General features: G+C 45.8%; 1 protein-coding gene across 1 annotated transcript in view; it reads left to right on the top strand.

Moving 5' to 3' along the window:
* FBXO16 (F-box protein 16) overlaps positions 1–18,101 on the top strand; it is a 39,489-nt gene extending 21,388 nt beyond the window's left edge. Inside the window, exons 4-7 of the mRNA XM_009563804.2 lie at positions 1,991–2,197; positions 3,576–3,740; positions 5,066–5,271; positions 13,234–18,101. Coding sequence (XP_009562099.2) covers positions 1,991–2,197; positions 3,576–3,740; positions 5,066–5,271; positions 13,234–13,360 — 705 coding nt within the window. The 3' untranslated portion in view covers positions 13,361–18,101. The remainder of the gene's footprint in view (positions 1–1,990; positions 2,198–3,575; positions 3,741–5,065; positions 5,272–13,233) is intronic.
* Positions 18,102–19,175: the final 1,074 nt, after the last annotated feature.

Genomic DNA, 19,175 nt, shown 5'->3' with positions numbered 1-19,175 from the left:
AGAGAATGTCTTTTATATCAAGCTGAGGGTGAGAAGGGGACAGGCAGAGCTTCCTGTGTCCTGCTCTGGTGCACCTTTGGCTGATTTAAGCCTTAGGAAACATGCTCCTAAGCCCCAAATCTAAAGGTCCTGCTTCGGATTTTCCTTAGTGCTCTGCTGAACAACATTAGACGTGAGAGTTATACGCAAAATAGGGATTGGAGGAAAGGGTGTATTCCTTAATTCCCTGTCTGTGTCTGAAAAGGCATGGGCATTTGGGAGCTTCTTTCTATTTGGCTTTTTGTCTCTCCAGGAACTCGGGAAAGCCAGTCCCACCCTCTCTTCATGCTGACCTTCTTGAAGGTCTTGCAGAAGTGTTTGCAAGAAGAACAGCTATTTACTTCTTAGAGTTTATTCTGCATTGCTGGAATTGAATATGTCCAAGTAGAAATAGAGAAAGAAACAAAAGATTCTTTTAAAATGATCTGGGAAGAAATCACTTCTCCATTACCTTTCATCTGTACAGTGTATTTTGAACTTATTTTGCCAATCCTCCACTTGACCTTAGATTTTGTAGAGGGAAGCAGAGAAAAAAAAAAATCTGCTTTTCTAGTCTGTTCTCTTATGAAAGGGAAAGAAAGGGATGCTGTACATTAAACCATCTACCCACTACAATAATAATAACAAAAATATTGGAATAAATACATGTTTTTCTTATTATTTTTAATTTTTGGAGGTCACATTTAAATCAAGACTTAAAATGCCCCTAAGGTTAAATGTAAAACTGAATGTGCGGTGATTTGAGCTGTGGAGAGCAAGCTGTGAGGAGTGGAGAGCAGGCTTCAGGAAGCAATCCTGTGAGAGCAGTGTGTGTTTTGGGAATGGCCAGTGCGTGAGAAAGAAACAAATGGGGGATTCCCTGAACAGCTCAGTTTTCCCTTTGAAAAGAAGGTGAGTTTGTGTCATGGCTCCTCTTCGAGTTCTGGGAAGGAGGATGGAGCAGGACTTCTCTGAAATCCATATTTCACCAGAAGAAAGCTGTATTTAACTGTTTCATTGCTCTGCTTGTAGTTCACACCAGGTACTCCTGCTGATCCCGCCTGCAGCGCCATGGTCCTCTGCCATTTCCTCCCTCACAGTCGTGACTGCTCTTGCAGGTTTTGAGACAGATTGCACAGATTGTGGCGATGAGGTCAATCTCTTCCCAGGAGATTCCTGCTGACAGGTCCCTTTCCATCCTCTGCTATCAACACAAGCTAAACACCAGCTACTGCCACCATTGCTCCCACTCTGTTTACACAGCTCTGCCCCACTCCACTCAATGCAGTGTTGTTGCCATCACAGCAAAGCCATACGTGCTTGTGTGGTTACCTAAGTGCTCCTTTCTTCCCACAGCCATTTTAATCCTCCTCTTTAGATCCCTGTCATAAGCATAGAAACGCTGTGGTTGATCTTTGTTACTGTGCTGCCGGACTTGTGCCACAGATTTTCCTTGTGAGACATGGGCAGGTTATTTAGTTTCTCTCTGCTCCACTTCTCTGTAGTGGAGATTTCTCTCCTATGCAGAGGGATTGTGAGAATAAATGCTTCATAAACTGTACAGCACTGAAATAGTGCAGTAATGGGGTCATATAAGTGTCAGAACAGACGACGAAGCAGCAGCGAACTCATTGTAGTTTGGGACCTGATCCTGTAACCACACATCTCAGCCTCCTTCTTTTTGTTGTATGAAGCCAAATCTAGGTACTTGTCCCAGAAGCAAGTTTTGTAAGCACGAGTGTGCCATGGACAGGGCCATCCTAGATCCACTGAGGATTATAAGTTATAAGTTAAGTGGCTTCAGAGTTTCTTTTAATGTAGTCTCTCCATTTGTTCCTAGTTCCTAGGTGCTTGCTCTTGAATGAGTCACCAGAAGCTGCTGCTCATGCATTTTCCCTTGCCTCAGATGTGTGCTTTATTTTAAGAAGCTGATTCTCCGGTTTCTCAGAACCTGCAACTCCTTTATTTTCAGTTTGACATGTGGACAGATGGTCAGAGGCGAAAGATCCTGGTGGACCTGTTGGAACGCTGCTCTTTGTCACAGCTGAAATTCTGCGCAAAACAGCTACAGGATCGAGTCCCTACCGAGGCTCTAGATTTTACCACAAGGCTTCCTAGAGTCCTGTCTTTATACATCTTTTCCTTCCTGGACCCAAGGAGCCTCTGTCGATGCGCACAGGTAAAAAAGCCAATGCATATCGAAGGTTCAGAAAGTCAGGTCAAAAGAGCTAAAATAAAGGAAACAGTGATAGTTTTCAGTGAAGAAATAACAGCGCTATTCTTGATAATGCAAGGTTGTCTTCTGACTTGGCAGCCTGGTGCCACTCACTTAGTGATGCTTCATAGAATCATAGAATGGTTTGGGTTGGAAGGGACCTTAAAGCCCAGCCAGTTCCAAACCCCTGCCATGGGCAGGGACACCTCCCACTGGATCAGGTTGCTCAAAGCCACATGCAACCTGCCCTTCAACACCTCCAGGGATGGGCAGCCTGGGCCAGGGCCTCCCCACCCTCACAGGAAAACATTTCTTCCTGATACCTCATCTCAATCTCCCCACTTTCAGCTTAAATCCATTATCTGTTGTCCTATCACTACACTACAATTATCACTACTACTACTACATCATTTGAGCATGGTGGTTAAGACTTCATAAGTATGTTTGCACAAGATAAAGTGCTGGGACGTGATGCCCAAAGTAGTTTTGAATGAATAAGTTCAGCTATTGGTGATGCTATTACTGTGTTAACATAGTGCTTTGTATAGTAGTATAAATATATAAAAATTTCAGCCTGTTTCAAGCAAGGTGACGGTGTGGTGGAGCAAAAGAGCAGAACAGGGGTCCTACAGGAAAGATGGGACAGACATTTTAGCAAGGCTTGTTACGACAGGACAAGGAGTAATGGTTTTAAACTAAAGGAGGGGAGATTTAGACTGGATATAAGGAAGACATTTTTTGCAGCCAGGGTGGTGAAACACTGGCCCAGGTTTTCCAGGGAAGTGGTGGATGTCCCATTGTTGGAAACATGCAAAGCCAGGTTGGATTGGATTGGGCTCAGAGCAACTTGATCTGGTTGAAGACATCCATGCCCCTGCAGGGGCATTGGACTGGATGACCTCTAAAGGTCCCTTCCAACCCAAAGCGTTCTATGATTATATGAACATGAACAAGAAGAAAATGTTCAGAATGGGTCTGTCAGACTCAGGGAGTTTATTGGTGCCAGTGGAAACTAATAAAGATTTTATTTCAACTACTGTGTGCTTATTGTGTGGAAGCGCAGGAAGTTGCCCCAAACAAGCTGAATTTTTTTCTCTTGGCTTGTCATTTTGGGAGTATTTCACTAAGTGCTGGAGATCAGCAAACACATAGACACAGAGTGTGTCATGAAGACCTTGAATGCTTTCAGTGGTTTATTTAGAGATTTAAATGGGACATAAGCAGTCCTGAGAATTGAACTAGTTCAAGGACATAGGGGAATTACATCCACAGCAGAGAAATCTCTTGTTGCAATCTTGGAAGACTGAAACCCCAAGGTTTTCAACTTACTGACCATTCACAGGTGAGCTGGTACTGGAAGTACCTGTCTGAACTGGATCAGCTCTGGATGCTGAAATGCCTGCGTTTTGGCTGGTACATCAACTTCTCTCCAACCCCCTTTGAGCAAGGAATCTGGAAGAGACATTACATTGAGATGGTGAAAGAGCTACATGTCACGAGACCAAAGGTACATATCTACCAATGCTGGAGATCACAGAATCATAGAATGATTTGGGTTGGAAGGGACCTTAAAGCCCAACCAGTCCCAACCCCCCTGACATGGGCAGGGACACCTCCCACTGGATCAGGTTGCTCAAAGCCCATCCAACCTGGCCTGGAACACCTCCAGGGATGGGGCAGTCATGACTTCTCTGGGCAACATGTCCCAAAGCCTCGCCACCCTCTCAGGAAAACATTTCTTCCTTATATTCAGTCTCAACCTCCCTTTGTTCAACTTAAAACCATTCCACCTAATCCTGTCCCTGCACCCCCTGATAAAGAGCCCTTCCCCAGCTTTCCTGTAGCCCCTTTCAGTACTGGAAGGCCACTATAAGGTCTCCTCAGAGCCTTCTCTTCTCCAGGCTGAACAAGCCCAGCTCTCTCAGCCTGTCCTCATATGGGAGGAGCCAGCCCTTGGGTCATCTGGCCCCAAATGGTTAGGACCAGTGGGAAAATTGGGCTGGTTGGGTTCCTAACACCTTCCCCTCTTTATCTGCCTGAAGTCTCCCACAGGTAAAATGGAAGAAAAATCACTTTAAATCAGAATCTAAACTCATGTGGTGCCATGTGCTCTACTTTCCCATCATCCATCCCTAGTAGGGGGGAAGTGAAAATCTCACTGGTCAGGAGTAGCAATCACCAAGGTCTCATTCTGCTGTCCTTTCAGGGTGTCCTGGAGCAATCCTCTAAATTTCCTTCTCCAGCACTCAAGGCTGTTACCCCTTTTTTGCCCAGTTTATAGAGTGTACAGTAGCTTGCCTCAATCTGATAAGCAGAGATGGCATACCCGGCATCACCCTGACATCATTTCATTCAGTTTACCTGGTGGCAAGGAAAAAAGCACCCATTATGTGTGTTACAGCCCTTGGTGTTGTCTTTTTCTCTCTTCAAAGATGGCAGGGCCATTTGGGGGAGGTGGAGCATTACTCAGTAGCCATTGCTTTCTCCTGAGATTCATCGATGCCACACCTGGTTTGCAGGGCTGTGAGGGTGGGATTCTTCTGCTCTGAATTCAGAACCCTGTATTTTTAAACAAACTCCCCCATAGCCTCTCTCTGTAGTCAATGGGGAGAAGCCAAAGAGTCTCAAAAGCAATTCAACTCAACTTAATACAGATTTGGGGACACAGGTTATGACATGTACTGCCAGGGTGCCTGTTTCTGTCCACTGACCATAATGCAGCCTGGAGAAACTAATTTTGAGACAATTCCCAATTCTCAGAAGCTAGGTAAAATGAATCTCACTTTTATTACAGGCTAAAATTTACTTTCTCCTTTTCTACTCTCTTATCAGACTCCTTCAAAGGATGAGTTTGTAGTTATTGATGTGCAACCAGTAAGAAGTAATGTCCCAGAGTCAAAACTTTCCATGCTGGGAAGGAGGATAAACAAGGAAAAAAAAGAGCTCCCACCGTGGCGTTCGTCAGACAGGCATCCCACAGACACCATCCGGTTCAATTACCTCGACAACTACGATCCCATCGAGCAGGCTAGGCAGGCGTGAGTGATTAATCTCTTCTCTTTCGCTTTCCCTCTGACAGAGGGTATGGCTGCGTCCTTTGCAAGCTCCCTCTGCCTGTGCTCCCAGCTGCCTGGAAACATTATGGTTCAGCAACCTGGTTGTAAAACCGTTTTGCCGCTCTTTTGGCTTTTCTTGGATTGATCTTGGATTTGTTGCAGTTGCAGCTGCACTGCTTCGTGTGCTTTCAGTGCAGAGCTGGGGCAGATATTTTAGTGTCTGCCTCCAAAACAGGCTGTAATGCTTGGGGAAGTTACATAGCTGTAATGGGAAGAATCAGGACAAGGGTTTGTTCAAGAGCTTTTAAATAAAGCTGCAAGGTTAAGAGGAATCTGAGGGTTTTGCACAAAAAAAGGAAGTGTGAACTAATTGTGATTAAGCATAATTTGATCACTTCAAGGATCTTCTTGCTGAAAAAAGTTAGGTGATTGGATGGGGGTGCAGGTGTAAAACTATGTATGTACTATACAACATACAGCAGACCTTAGAGCAGCCTTCCAGTATTTAAAGGGGGCTCCAGGAAAGCTGGGGAAGGGCTCTTGATCTGGGAGTGCAGGAATAGGAAAAGGGGGAATGGTTTGAAGCTGAAAGAGGGGAGGTTAAGATGAGATCTTAGGAAGAAATGTTTGCTTGTGAGGATGGTGAGGCCCTGGCCCAGGTTGCCCAGACAGGTGGTGGCTGCCCCATCCCTGGAGGTGTCGAAGGGCAGGTTGGATGGGGCTTTGAGCAACCTGATCCAGTGGGAAGTGTCCTTGCCCATGGCAGGAGGGTGGAACTGGATGGGCTTTAAGTTCCCTTCAAACTCAAACTATCCCATGATTCTACGATTTAAATAATGTATAGCATTTGTATCTATGCTGTGTGGAAGACTGCCTAGATCCATCAGTTCCTGGGCTCCCAGGTTAGCAAATGGCAAAAGAAAGGCATTTCCAACCTAAAATATAGTTTTGCAGATCAACTTGTGTTAGGACTGCCCCATGTTTTCCTTTGACACATCTGTCATCAGATATTTTCAGAACCGTGGTCAGATTGCTGTGCATTCACAAGCAGAAGCAGGATCAAGGAGGCTGCCGTGGTCACCTGTGTGCAGTACTTGACCCATTTCTCGTGTAAGCCTCTGTTAACCCCACCTCTCATTTTTCATGGGCTCACAGCAGTTACCTCAATTGAACTGATCACAGAATCACAGAATCATTAGGGTTGGAAAAGACCTCTAAGCTCGTCAAGTCCAACCGCTAGCCCAACCCCCCCATGCCAACCAAACCATGTCCCCAAGTGCCATGGCCACACATTTTTTAATCCCTCCAGGTATGGGGACTGCTCTACTGCCCTGGGCAGCCTCTGCCAGGGCCTCACTACTCTTTCAGTAAAGACCTTTTTCCTAATATCCAGTCTAAGTCTCTCTTGGCACAACTTGAGGCCATTTCCTCTTGTTCTATAACTTATTACTTGGGAGAAGAGACCAGCACCCACCTCCTTTCAGGGAGCTGCAGAGAGTGATGAGGTCTCCTCCTCCAGAGTAAACAATCCCATTTCCCTCAGTTGCTCCTCATAAGACTTGTTCTCCAGACACCTCCCCAACTTTGTTGCCCTCCTCTGATGTGCAGTAACTTGTGAAAACAGTAATGCTATCATTAATCTGAGCCCGGTGAACAGGTAATGGATCAGCTTGACGGTTGCCTAGCTCCTGCATGAGTCCCTGTGAAAAGGCTCTCACCCAGCCTAACATGCAGAGAGGAGGAGATTCCTCTGCACTGTGCCAACAAAAACCTTGGGAACCAATTCAGCCACAATGAAAGTATCCAGACTGGGCTTTAAGTAAACAACTGAAGGAGCTGACATTAGCCCGGTGCACGGGAACAATCAACCCATGAATTACCCCAGCGGAGAGATTACTTGGCTAAGCAGTTGTGCACTTACATAGGCTCTTTCTCAATGCGATTAACTTTGCTGGACCCACCGCTCCTCCGGGGTGTTCTGCAAAGTTCCCAGTGTCTGAGCAAAAGCCTTTTATGAATCATTTTTTAATCCGCGTCCCCTAGTCCTAGGATACCACACTACTTCAAAGAGCTTTCCAGTTTCCACCTCACCTTCTTTCTGTGGTGTGTTTCCAAACTCTAGCACTGTTTGGGGGAAAGTTCTTTGAGGCTTTTAACTAAATATGTTGACAAAGTGCCTCTTGTTCCAAATAGACGTCCTGAACTTATTTTTCACTTAAGTAGCAGCTCCAAAAGCTTTCTGTGAGACTTCGGGTTCCCTTGTGCCAGCCACAACCCAGTGCCAAAAATGAGATGAGCCTTGCTTGAAGAGTTTAATAGACACAGCTGACAACCAACAAGATGCAACAGATGCAAATGATTCTGAGTTGCTAATGATACAGTCAACACACTGACTTTTCATCTCCTAAGTGAGATTTGAGCCTCTATCCATTTGTGCAATGGAGAACATTTTAACGCCAAGTGTTCTAGCAAATCTAGCATTTATCCGTAATTATAGAGGATTATTGCAAGGAGAGAAGTGAATTCTGTGAGATTTGCTTGTTTATCAAGCATCCCCTTTTAATGTCACTTAAGCTGAAAGTAATTGCTAGTGTGTAGTCTCATCTGTAGTGATTATTCAGCAATGCAGGTGTGCCATTTCAGGTGCTGACCCAGCCTCCCACTGAATGATATTCTGGTGCTTCATTTCTGTGGTCACATTGCCGACAGTCCACTCCCCAACCTGTTCCCAGAAGTTCTCCTGCATGGAATGCTTTGGGTTGGAGAAGAAATTTAGAGGTCATCCAGTTCAACTCCCCTGCAGGAGCAGGGATGTCTTTAACCAGATCGGGTTGCTCAGAGCCCCATCCAATCTGGCCTTGAATATTTCCAGAGACAGGGCTAAACTTCCTCCCTGGGCAACCTGGGCCAGTGCAACACCACCCTCACAGGAAAACATTTCTTCCTTATATCCAATCTAAATCTCCCTTCCCTTAGTTTAAAACCATTATTCCTTGTCCTGTCACAACAAGCCTTACCAAAAAGTCTGTCCCCAGCTTTCCTGTAGCCACTTTCAGTACTGCGAGGCTGCTCTAAGGTCTCCTCAGAGCCTTCTCTTCTCCAGGCTGAACAACCCCAGCTCTCTCAGCCTGTCCTCAGATGAGAGTTGCTCCAGCCCTCAAATCATCTCTGTGGCCTCCTCTGGATTCCTGAACAGAATCCGTGTCCTTCCTATGCTGAGGACTCCAGAACTGGACACAGGACTCCAGGTGGGGTCTCACCAAGTAGAGGGCAGAATCACCTAAGGGTCTGAGTAGAGTAGAGTATTTCAGTTTGAAGGGACCTACAAGGATCATCTTGTCCAATTGCCTGACCAATTCAAGGCTGACCAAAAGTTAAAGTGTGTTAAGGGCATTGTCCAAATACTTCTTAAACATGGACAGGCTTGGGACATCCACTACCTCTCTAAGAAGCCTGTTTCAATGTTTGACCACCCTCTTGGTAAAGGAATGCCAAGAAATGCCTTACATCCCATGTAAATTTTCCATCCTCCGTATTTTACTTCTGGGCAGCTCTGCAGGGACTGAGTCTTCCGCACTCCACCCAGCTCCTGGTCTGCAATAGGAACAGTAGGACAACCTTTCATGCTTGAGTGTTCCTCAGGCTTTCAGTGGAGGTGGTCAGCGGCAGCTAACATGTGGCTTGGGTGGGTGTAGAGTGCCTATCAATGGCAGTACAACGGCAAAGTGGTGAGAGCGACCCACTGTGATGCTAAACTTTGTTCTGGACGGCTGATGAAGGCCATGCTCAGCCAACTCTGAGTGAAGTCTTGTAGGTTGAGCTAGGGAGTGTCATGTGAAAATCCACCTTGCTGCAGCCTGCAGGCTCAGGCAGACCCTGCCTGACCAGCATACGGGGTTGTAAGGTAGAACAGAGAACCGAGATAGAGATCTCTGACCCCTCAGGCTGTGTCAGGTAGGGTTGTTCTTCAGATTAGATGAATTCTTGGAGCTCAAGGGCATAACAACCACTCTATGTAACATGAATGCCAGAAGTAATAGAATCTATGTTAAATGAGATTCCTAAAACAGTAGGAGTGATTTCTCAAAGTACAGGGTTTTGCAAAGGTACTTTGGGAAAGGAAACAGGGTTTGCAGCTGTCTGAGTGCATACAAAAAGGAAGAGTATTTTCTTCAGCTTACGCACACGTGTGAAAAGCAGAACCAGCAGAAAAGCAGCAGAAAGCCAAGGTGATGGCAGACAGGAGAACCAGAGAGGGCACTGGAAGGCCAGCAGTGTGACTGGAAAGCTGTGAGCCAACAAACCATTCTTTCTACTTTAGTTCTGCTGTGCAGAGGAAAACCAGACTTGTAGAGAATTGCTTGTGAATAAAGAAGATTACATCAAAGGAATACCTGACGCTGTCATCAAAGCAATATGTGATCCTAGTCACTGGCCACTTCTTTGAATCCAAATTAACCTGCCTTATGCCAGGTTAAATTTTGCAGAATTTAAGAGGCAATGAAAAATATACGTTTTTCCTGGACCCAGTTAAAATCTCCTCTTGAGCTGGACCTTGCTCAGTGTTTGCTTTCTGGTCCAAAGCGAGGTGACAACTCTCCCATTCATCACAACCGGGTGTCCACACTGCTGCCGAAATTTTGTCATTTAAATGTCGTTTAATGTTATTTAAACCCATCCCTGGAGGTGTCCAAGGCCAGGCTGGATGAGGCTTTGAGCCACCTGATCCAGTGGGAGGTGCCACTGCCCATGGGAGGTGGTTGGAACTGGATGGACTTTAAGGTCCCTTTCCAACACAAACCATTCCACAATTCTAAGAAATGGCAATGTTGTCATCTCTTGTCTGGCCTTTCAAGGAGAGTCATCAGCTCCACGCTCCCTTTCAGCAGTATCACAACTACACTCTGTGAATTCAGAGCAGAGAACTCAGCCTTGCTAAGCCGAAAAAATGTGAAACAAGGGAAGCATAGCAAACTACAGTTGATTTTCCAGGGGAAAGGAAACAAAGGGAGTCCTAAAAGAGGTCAGACAAAACCTATGCTTTGGGCTATAAGACCTTAATTAGGTATTTACCTTTGAGTTGGGGTGGTTCAGCCTGGAGAAGAGAAGGCTATAAGGAGACCTTAGAGCAGCCTCCCAGTACTGAAAGAGGCTCCAGAAAAGCTGGGGAGGGGCTCTTGATCAGGGAGGGCAGAGACAGAACAACAGGGAATGGGTTTCAGCTGAAAGAGGGGAGATTGAGATGAGATCTCAGGAAGAAATGTTTTCTTGCTGAAAGTGTGGGGAGGCTCTGGCCCAGGTTTCCCAGAGCAGTGGTGGTTGCCCCATCCCTGGAGATGTTCAAGGCCAGGTTGGGTGGGGCTTTGAGCAACCTGATGCAGTGGGAGGTGTCCCTTTGCCATGGCAGGGGGGATGGGAGTGGGTGGGCTGTAAGGTCTCTTCTGACCCAAATCATTCCATGATTCTGTGAAGCACTCAAAGCCAGGTTGGATGGGGCTCTGAGCAACCTGATCTGGTTGAAGATGTCCCTGCTTGGACAGGGGTTTGGACTGCATGGGCTTTAACATTCCCCACCCAAACTGTTCTGCGATTCTATGCAAACACAAGCAATAATGACAAGTTTCTCAAGGCTGCAAAGGCAAATGGCATCAGAGCTGAGAGGAGTATGGCAGATCTCTCACTCCCAGTGCTGAATGTGCTGTTTCTCACTCCGCTTTCCTCCCTTAAGAAACGTTTTGAATTCCCACAAGCCTAACAGGGCTGGCTATTCAGCAACGTGACAAGCAAGAGACAGGCGTTGGGGATTTGGAAGGACTGTGGCGCACCATGCCCTTCTCACGCAAGCCAACCCCTTTTTGTCAGAAACCGGGCCCAGGCTGCTGACAGAACAATTACTGAAAGTAATTATTTTCTTGTTGGGTAAACACTCAGGACAATATGCAACTGTTTTTAGAGCCAGCCTACGTCCATAAATTATCTAACTGAATTAGTGCCGGCTTCCAGAAGCCCAGAGCTGGCTGGGGGGTGGGGTGGGGAAGGAGCTTGCATTTTGGCTGAGCTGTTGTCATGAGAAGTAGCAGGGCTCTTTCTTGAGGCGCAAGGATGCAAAATTCTTGGCGGGGGTCCCATGCAAAGCTGGAATTGGAATTCATTATTCGTGATAAAGTGGGAGCAAATCTTTTGATTTATTGGCAACAAGGAGCATGAACACCCAATGCCTTCCAGCAGAATTGTACATGAATGGATGGAATGAACTGCCCCTCTGGGTCCTTTGGAGGGAGAGCAGAGTCCCAGAGAAAATGTGCTAAGTTTGTTCCATGCTTTAGTTAAAATCTTTCACTTCGCCTTTGCTTCATGCCCAAAGAGACAGATCCGTCTGTCCTGGGCTTGGGTTGTTTGTTTATGAAGAAAAGGCTATCTGGACAATCCAGACAGAAACCAAACTCCACCTACCAGAAGTCAACCTGATGATAAACTGTACACACGTGTTGCAGCAACACCAAAAGTCACAGCTATAATTCTACCCAGGGATTTTGATAACTCCTTCCAGGCAATTTGTAATTCAATCCCTGTCTGCATCTCTCCTCTATTGCCTCGTCACTCCCTCGGTGATGCATTTGATCGGTGCTGTTCTTCATTTCACTCCTCAGTGACTCTGAAGCTTTTGTCACTCGATCCCATCTCAACCACAGAACCTGGCAGTGCACACACTCGGGATCTCTGTCTCTTCTCCTTCATGCTGCAGTGGTGTTTGCCACAGAGGCTCCTGGGTGCCATTCAGTTTTATAGCACAGGCTGATGCCTTTTTCAGCAAGCAGCAAAAACATCCATCAGAAAAAAGCCCCAGTCAAATCTCAAATATAATCTAGATTGCAAATGAACACCATTCTGCTAGATTTTGGGCACTACCCAGTTGTGGTACAGTGTTATGATTCTCATATGATATATGAGGAGAATAACCTCCCTGGACCTGCTGGTCACTCCATTTCTGATACAAGCCAAGATGCCATTGGCCTTCTTGGCCACCTGGGCACACTGCTGGCTCATGTTCAGTTGGCTGTCAAACAACACCCCCCAGGTCCTTCTCCTCTAGGCAGCTTTCTAGCCAGACTTCTCCTAGTCTGTAGCAATGCATAGGGTTGTTGTGTCCCAAGTGCAGGACCCGGCATTTGGCCTTGTTAAACCTCATGCCACTGGTCTCAGCCCAGCAGTCCAGCCTGTTGAGGTCCCTTTGCAGAACCTCCCTACCCTCAGATCCACGCTTCCACTCAGCTTAGTGTCATCTGCAAACTTGCTAAGGGTACACTCAATGCCTTCATCCAGGTCATTGATAAAGACATTGAACAGGGCTGGACTCAATACTGAGCACTCCTGATTTTACTCCTGATACCAGAAAACCATAACAACTGGCCATGTCCTGGTGTGCCTAATTTTCAGTCCGAAATATTCCTGTTCTGCCAGTTAATGATATTGACTTTATTAATAGCTGCATATAAATTTACATACAGACATACACATGTATATAAGGAGTATTTGTCTATGAAGACAATGCATAAATAACTAGTTGGAGGGGCAGTGTTCCAGCCTTTTCTATGTCACAAGTTACATGGACTTAACTGAATACTCTCAAATCCTTCTGCCTGTGAATTCCCCTAAGCTGGCATAACACATTATGTGGATTTACCTTAAATCAGTGACTCTTGAGCTCAGGGCTTGTGTTGGAGTGCTGTAAAGTTATCATAGCACAAAAAATAGCCATTTTCCACCCTCCTCTGGGCCACGGTACCTGATTGGATGCACTTAGTCTGCCCCACGTGGCAGATAAAATGTACTTGCTTTAATCCCATCTTTTTGGGTGGCAATAGCATAAGGGATTTTCTTCTTCTCAGTCCTGGTGAACCAACTCCATAGCATTTGTTAATGCTATTCCACTCTGCTCTGCAGGAGGAAGAAAGGAGGAGTGGAGACCCCGGACCTGAGCCGGCTGGCAGCTGAGAGAAAAAAGAGAGGGGCGAGCAGCTCTAATAAGCTTCAGAAGGCAAAATCACTGGCAAGTATCATCGGCTTGTAATTCTATCAGTGGGGGCTGGTGTCAGGTGCACCCAGCAACATCGGAGCTCAGAGCTTTCACTTCACGTAGGTGACTGCAAAGCAGGCTTCCAGGCAGGTTTGCCTCCCATCCCTGAGGAAGCCATCTGGGCAGATGAAGGACACAAAGCACACGGTGTCTGGCTGCTCTTGGGGCAATCTGTCCTTCCAGCCTAGACGTAGCCCATCTGCCTTCGGTGGGAAAAGGGCAGCAACTGTCTGTCTGCAGACAGTGACCTTGTTATCCACTCCTCCCTCCCTTTGCTTCCTGCGCAGTATCCTGACAGCTGGTTTCCGTGCTTTACAAAGCACTGGATTGATTCTCTTAGGACACTTGTATCTCTCCCCAAAGCTTCTCTTCCATGCTCACAACTTTTGATCATTGCAGTTTGAACTGAGTTTATTCTCTGTTTGTTGCGCTGGGCCTGAGCAAACAGCCCCAAGGATTTAACACTGAGGATGCATTGTGCTCATCGCTGGTGAAATAGGGCATCCCCACATGAAATGAGGCTTGGGAAGTCAGGCTTCCAGAAAGCATCACGGGTTTACGGTTTTGTAGATACAGCAGCAAATAACTGCCAGAAGAAAGACGTGCTCACAAGCGTATCGGGGGGTTTTGCAGACCTGGAAGCATGTTTCCTAAGCGATGAGAGGCCTGGGATGCATGTGAGCTGAGCTAAAGAAGGTTTACGTAAAAGAGAGGCTTTGTCTCCCGAGATTGGGAGGCATCCTCCTGACCTACATACAGCCTGTTTGTGAGGAAATAGATTCAGTCATAGCTAAAGATCAGAAACTGTAATTAAAGTTATTCATCCTGTGTCTTACAATTTCCATTCTCTGATGGCTTCCTTCATAGCACGTAGATCAGAGCACTGTTACATGGTTTCATCCCACGACAGCTTCCTGTTTCAAGTAGCCTACAAGCAAAGCTGTGGAGGGGCTTCTGATCAGGGGGTGCAGGGATAGGATGAGGGGAACGATTTTAGGCTGAAAGAGGGGAGATTGAGATGAGATCTTAGGAAGAAATGTTTTTCTGTGTGGGTGGTGAGGCCCTGGCCCAAGTTTCCCAGAGCAGTGGTGGCTGCCCCTTGCCTGGAGGTGTTCAAGGTCAGGTTGGATGGGACTTCGAGCAACCTGATCCACTGGGAAGTGTCCCTGCCCATGGCAGAGGGCTGGAAGTTGATGAGTTTTGGGGTCCCTTCCAACCCAAACTATTCCATTATTCTATGACTCTATGAAGTTTAAAGCTGTTTTAGTGTCAGTCCAGAAGAGAACGCATCTTATTTCAGGGTAAAAAGAAGTGAATTTGATTGTCTTTCCCCAGATTTTAGCAAAGTTATATGTTCTTTGAAGTTACTTAACCTGCAACCCCTGATCAGGAAAGCACAAGCACCTACTCCGACTCCCACCGTGAAGTCTAAACCCTTCTGCACAACATCCATGGCAGCTTTTTCTATCAAGTGCATCAGGGTTGAACAGTGTGCATGCATGTCACCTGCTGGCTGCTTACAGCTTAAAAGGGACATTATTACTCCTGTAGCAAATTGTCACCAGAAGGAATTTAGCTGGCAGAAAATGCTCGGGGACAGATGTCCAGAGGAGCACGCAGGGTCTGTGGATACTGATTTCTCGCCTCACTAATATCTCTGGGGAGAATCTTAAAGCTGCTGCCAGCTGTCAAGGCCTGACAGGTTCACCCTCCTCTCTGGGTGTCTGCGAGGCAGTTAGGACAGCCTGACCCTGAGGTAAGTGTCACAGTGTGGTTTAGTCAGCACGATGGAGTCGGGCTGATGGTTGGACTTGATGATCTTAGAGGTCTTTTCCAACCTTAATAACTCTATGGTTCTCTGAAACCCACAGGGTTCCACTTTAGTTACATCAGGGCAGAACAAAGCTCCACGTCTCGGTAGCACTGGCTTCCATTGGTGTTAAATCCTATGTCACTGTGTCATGCTTTCCTAGACCTCTGCTTTGAAAATAAGCTCATGTTTCTCTTGAGTTTAGTGCCCAAATTTCAGCAGAAGAGCTGTGCTTCTTATTCTCTGACATATAAGCCTGCTGTTACGCTGGCTGTTAATGACAACAACACAATAAAGGTTAGGTTATGGTAGGCTGATGCACAGAAAATGAATACATATATATATATATACACACAGCTTGCTAGGAATAATCCAAAATTAATTTCCATTTATAATTAAGGTAGGATTGGGAAACCTTGTTGAAATGAAGACCTGTGAAAAGAATCTTATTTAATCAAGTCCAAATAGAGAGGCTTAATGCTCAAATCTTTTAGTAAATCCTTAGAAGATGAACAGGCTGTGATGAAAGAATAAGTGCCCCAAGCAAGCAAACAGCAAGTCAAATTAAAAAGAAGTTCTTAAATAGATCAATGATTCAACTGCAGAAAGTAGGTGAGAATAAAGTATATTACTGTCAACAATGAGGTTGTGAAAAGGGCTGTTATACAGGGTTCAGGAGGCTGAACAACAGCAGACCAAAAGAGAATAAAGAGGTAATTAAGGTGACGATCTGAGTCCTGGAATTACAACCACTGGCTCCAAATTTGCACGCGGTGAATCAGGTCTCCTCCTAGTAAACTTGTGAGGTTTCAGAGTTTATTAGTAATCATGGAAAGCATAGCAGAAAATGTGACTGGGCTCACATTTAATTTAGAATAAATTGAGGTAAATGAGCTAAATTACAATAAATAGTAAATTACAATAAATTGAGTTAATTCGGTGTCTGAATCAAGGGCCACGTTCTTATGAATTCACACACAACCCCCGTGTCTCTGCAGTGGCGAGGGAACACCAGCTCTAGATTTATCCAGGGCAATGACTTACTCTAAGGATAGGATCATTAAGTTTGGAAAAGACCTCTAGGCTCATCCAGTCCAACCATGAGCCTAACCACACCGTGCTGACTAAACCATGTCCCAAAGTGCCATGGCCACATGTTTAATGAACACCTCCAAAGAAGACTCCATCACTGCCCTGGGCAGCCTCTGCCAGGGCTGTACCACTCTTTCAGGAAAGAAATTGTTCCCAATATCCAATCTAAACCTCCCCTGGCACAACTTGAGGCCATTTCCTCTCATACTGTCCCCCTGTTCCTTGGGAAAAGAGACCAACACCTACCTGGCTACAACCTCCTTTCAGTGAGCTGCAGAGAGCAATGAGGTCTCCCCTCAATCTCCTCTTCTCCAGGCTAAACAGTCCCAGAGCCCTCAGCTGCTCCCAGAACCCCTGGGCTCCAGACCCTTCACTAGCTCTGTTCCCCTTTTCTGGACATACTCCAGCTCCTCAATGTCTTTATTGCAGTGAGGGGCCCAAAATTGAACCCAGGATTTGAGGTGCAGCCTCACCAGCGCTGAATACTGGGGGACAATTCCTTCCCTACTCCTGCTGGCCAGGATGCTGTTGGCCTTCTTGGCCACCTGGGCCACTGCTGGCTCAAGTTCAGCTGCTGTCGATCCATATTCTCAAACCCTTTTTCTTCAGGCAGCTTTCCAGCTACTTTTCCCCAAGCCTGGAGTGTGGATATTGGTAGTTTCAGGGTTAACCATCTCTTTAAGCCCTTTGCTGGATCACAGCTTTACGGCTTGTCTGTACCATTGTGATGCCTTCAGCAGCCACTGTCCCAGGATTCTATGAAGGAAAGTGAAGAATGCAAAAGGTTCAGGGACTTCTCCAAGCTTTGACCAGGCTTGGGATGGAAACCAGATCTCTGATTTAGGCCTGTGTATCACCCCTCCTGTGTGCTCTGCCCTGGGGCTGGGATTTCTGAGCTCTGGCCCTTCACAGGCACCACTGCTGTCACATCAGTGTCCTTTACACAAGTCCTTGAGGACTCCCAGAGAGGAATTCTCTGCAACTTCTCCACAGAACAGGCAGCCTCATGCCCAAATGTCAAAATTCCCAGACACTGCATTAGGAAGGTAAAATCCAATTGATGCTTTTGACAGTTTGACTGTGATGTCAGCAGTTCAGGGCTCATTTGGCCTTTCAGGCTCTCTGCTGGTTTCTGTTTGAGGCTGCTCCACCCTCACAGCTGTCCCTGAATTACCGACTTGTTTTTAGTACTTACAAAATAACATCTTTTTGACAGAATCAGTCACTCTGCCCTTACTGCCTATATCCTAATGTAATAAGATTGCAGCATTTGAAGTAAGGAATGAATTTTTGTATGACATGCTGACAGGGAATTGATGTTTTGAGTATGGATCACATTTATGTACAGTGTGGATGTAGTCCATGCGAAGATACAGGGTTCTCAGCACTGAGACACAGCCTCGTGCCACGTATACTTTGTACCACCACTGTTCCGCAAACCTGACTTTGAATTTTATTTATCTATACAAGAAATCCTGTTGAACTTCCTGGGACTCCTGAAAATGTAAATAACTCAGTATAATGTTTATGTATTCAAACTCAGCTTATAGAGGTCATTCTATATGGCACTTTGGGACATGGTTTAGTAGGCACAGTGGTGTTGGGCTGACAGTTACACTGGATGAGCTTAGAGGTCTTTTCCAAACTCAATGGTTCTGTGATTCCACAATTCTCTTATTTAGAAGTGCAGTCTGGCTCCAAATGTCTATGCCTGTCCCTATGAGCTTAAACCCAAGCCATCAATACCACGGCAGCTGAGAAGCAAGGAATAGTCAGATTTGTGCTGTAACTACTGCTCCTATGGGATTCTGTTTTTCCTACTAGGACAAAAATCCCACAGCTGTATCACCCCATCTTGCCCAGAGAAGTGGTGGCTGCCCTATCCCTGGAGGTGTTCAAGGCCAGGTTGGATAATGTTTTGAGCAACCTGATGCAGTGGGAGGTGTCTCTGCCCATGGCAGGGGGTTGGAACTGGCTTTAAAGTCCTTTCCAACGCAAACCATTCTGGTTTTCTATGATTGTATGATCTGCCTCTCACATCTCAAGAACCTGGACACACACTAAGACCCTGGACCGCTTCCAGCAGTTGGAAAAACACTGGCCTGTCTTTAGGCTGTTATTCAGCAGTTTCTGGATTACTTCTCACTGGACATTGAGGCATGAAGTACCATAGATCTGCCACTGCTGCCTATTCGAATAATGGAGAGGGGAAGCAGGAGTTACAGAACAGCACTGACTTTCCTGCACAGCCACTCAACCATGGACACTAGTTTCACGTTAAGACTGTCTGCCCACATTGCTTTTTAATGAATCGCTAAGTAGATGTTTGGGTTTGTTAATGTTTATTCACTATTCTTATCAATACTATGTTTTCAGTCAAAAAAACCCCCGAGGCAGAACCTGTGCAGTTTGAATATTCAAGATCTCTCTCAAGGAATAAACAATCGCTGTGTTGCTAAGATGATTTTTGCTTAATTTTTGTTTTGTTTAGTAAGATGTTCATTGAACCATACATTAAAATAAATATCATCCTTTACGCTGAGAGACTTAAAACAGCAAGACTGGGATCAGTCACAGCCATATGCATGGAGAGAAATTGTGCATTGATATATGAACTGATGTGGCGAATCCATTAACGTGGGCTTGGCTTCACCAGCATCAGTTTCTAATTGGGTCCTTTGGTCCTTAAGGTAAATTTATACCAGAGCACAGGTCACTACAAATAATGCAGATAATGCTTGCATCATTTAGGAGCATCATTTAGGAATATAATTTATAGAATGTATAGAATTTATAGAATGTATAGAATTTATAGAAGTTCTCAATTGGCAGCAACGTTTTCAGTCCCTCTGGGGCTGTTGGGATGAGAACATACTTACTGCCTTCTCTTCCTAGATATTGCTTTCT

The sequence above is a fragment of the Cuculus canorus genome, chromosome 3 (assembly GCF_017976375.1).
Source record: "Cuculus canorus isolate bCucCan1 chromosome 3, bCucCan1.pri, whole genome shotgun sequence".
NCBI lineage: Eukaryota > Metazoa > Chordata > Aves > Cuculiformes > Cuculidae > Cuculus > Cuculus canorus.
Note: the sequence above shows the minus strand (reverse complement) of the source record. Positions and strands in the feature narration are given on the sequence as shown.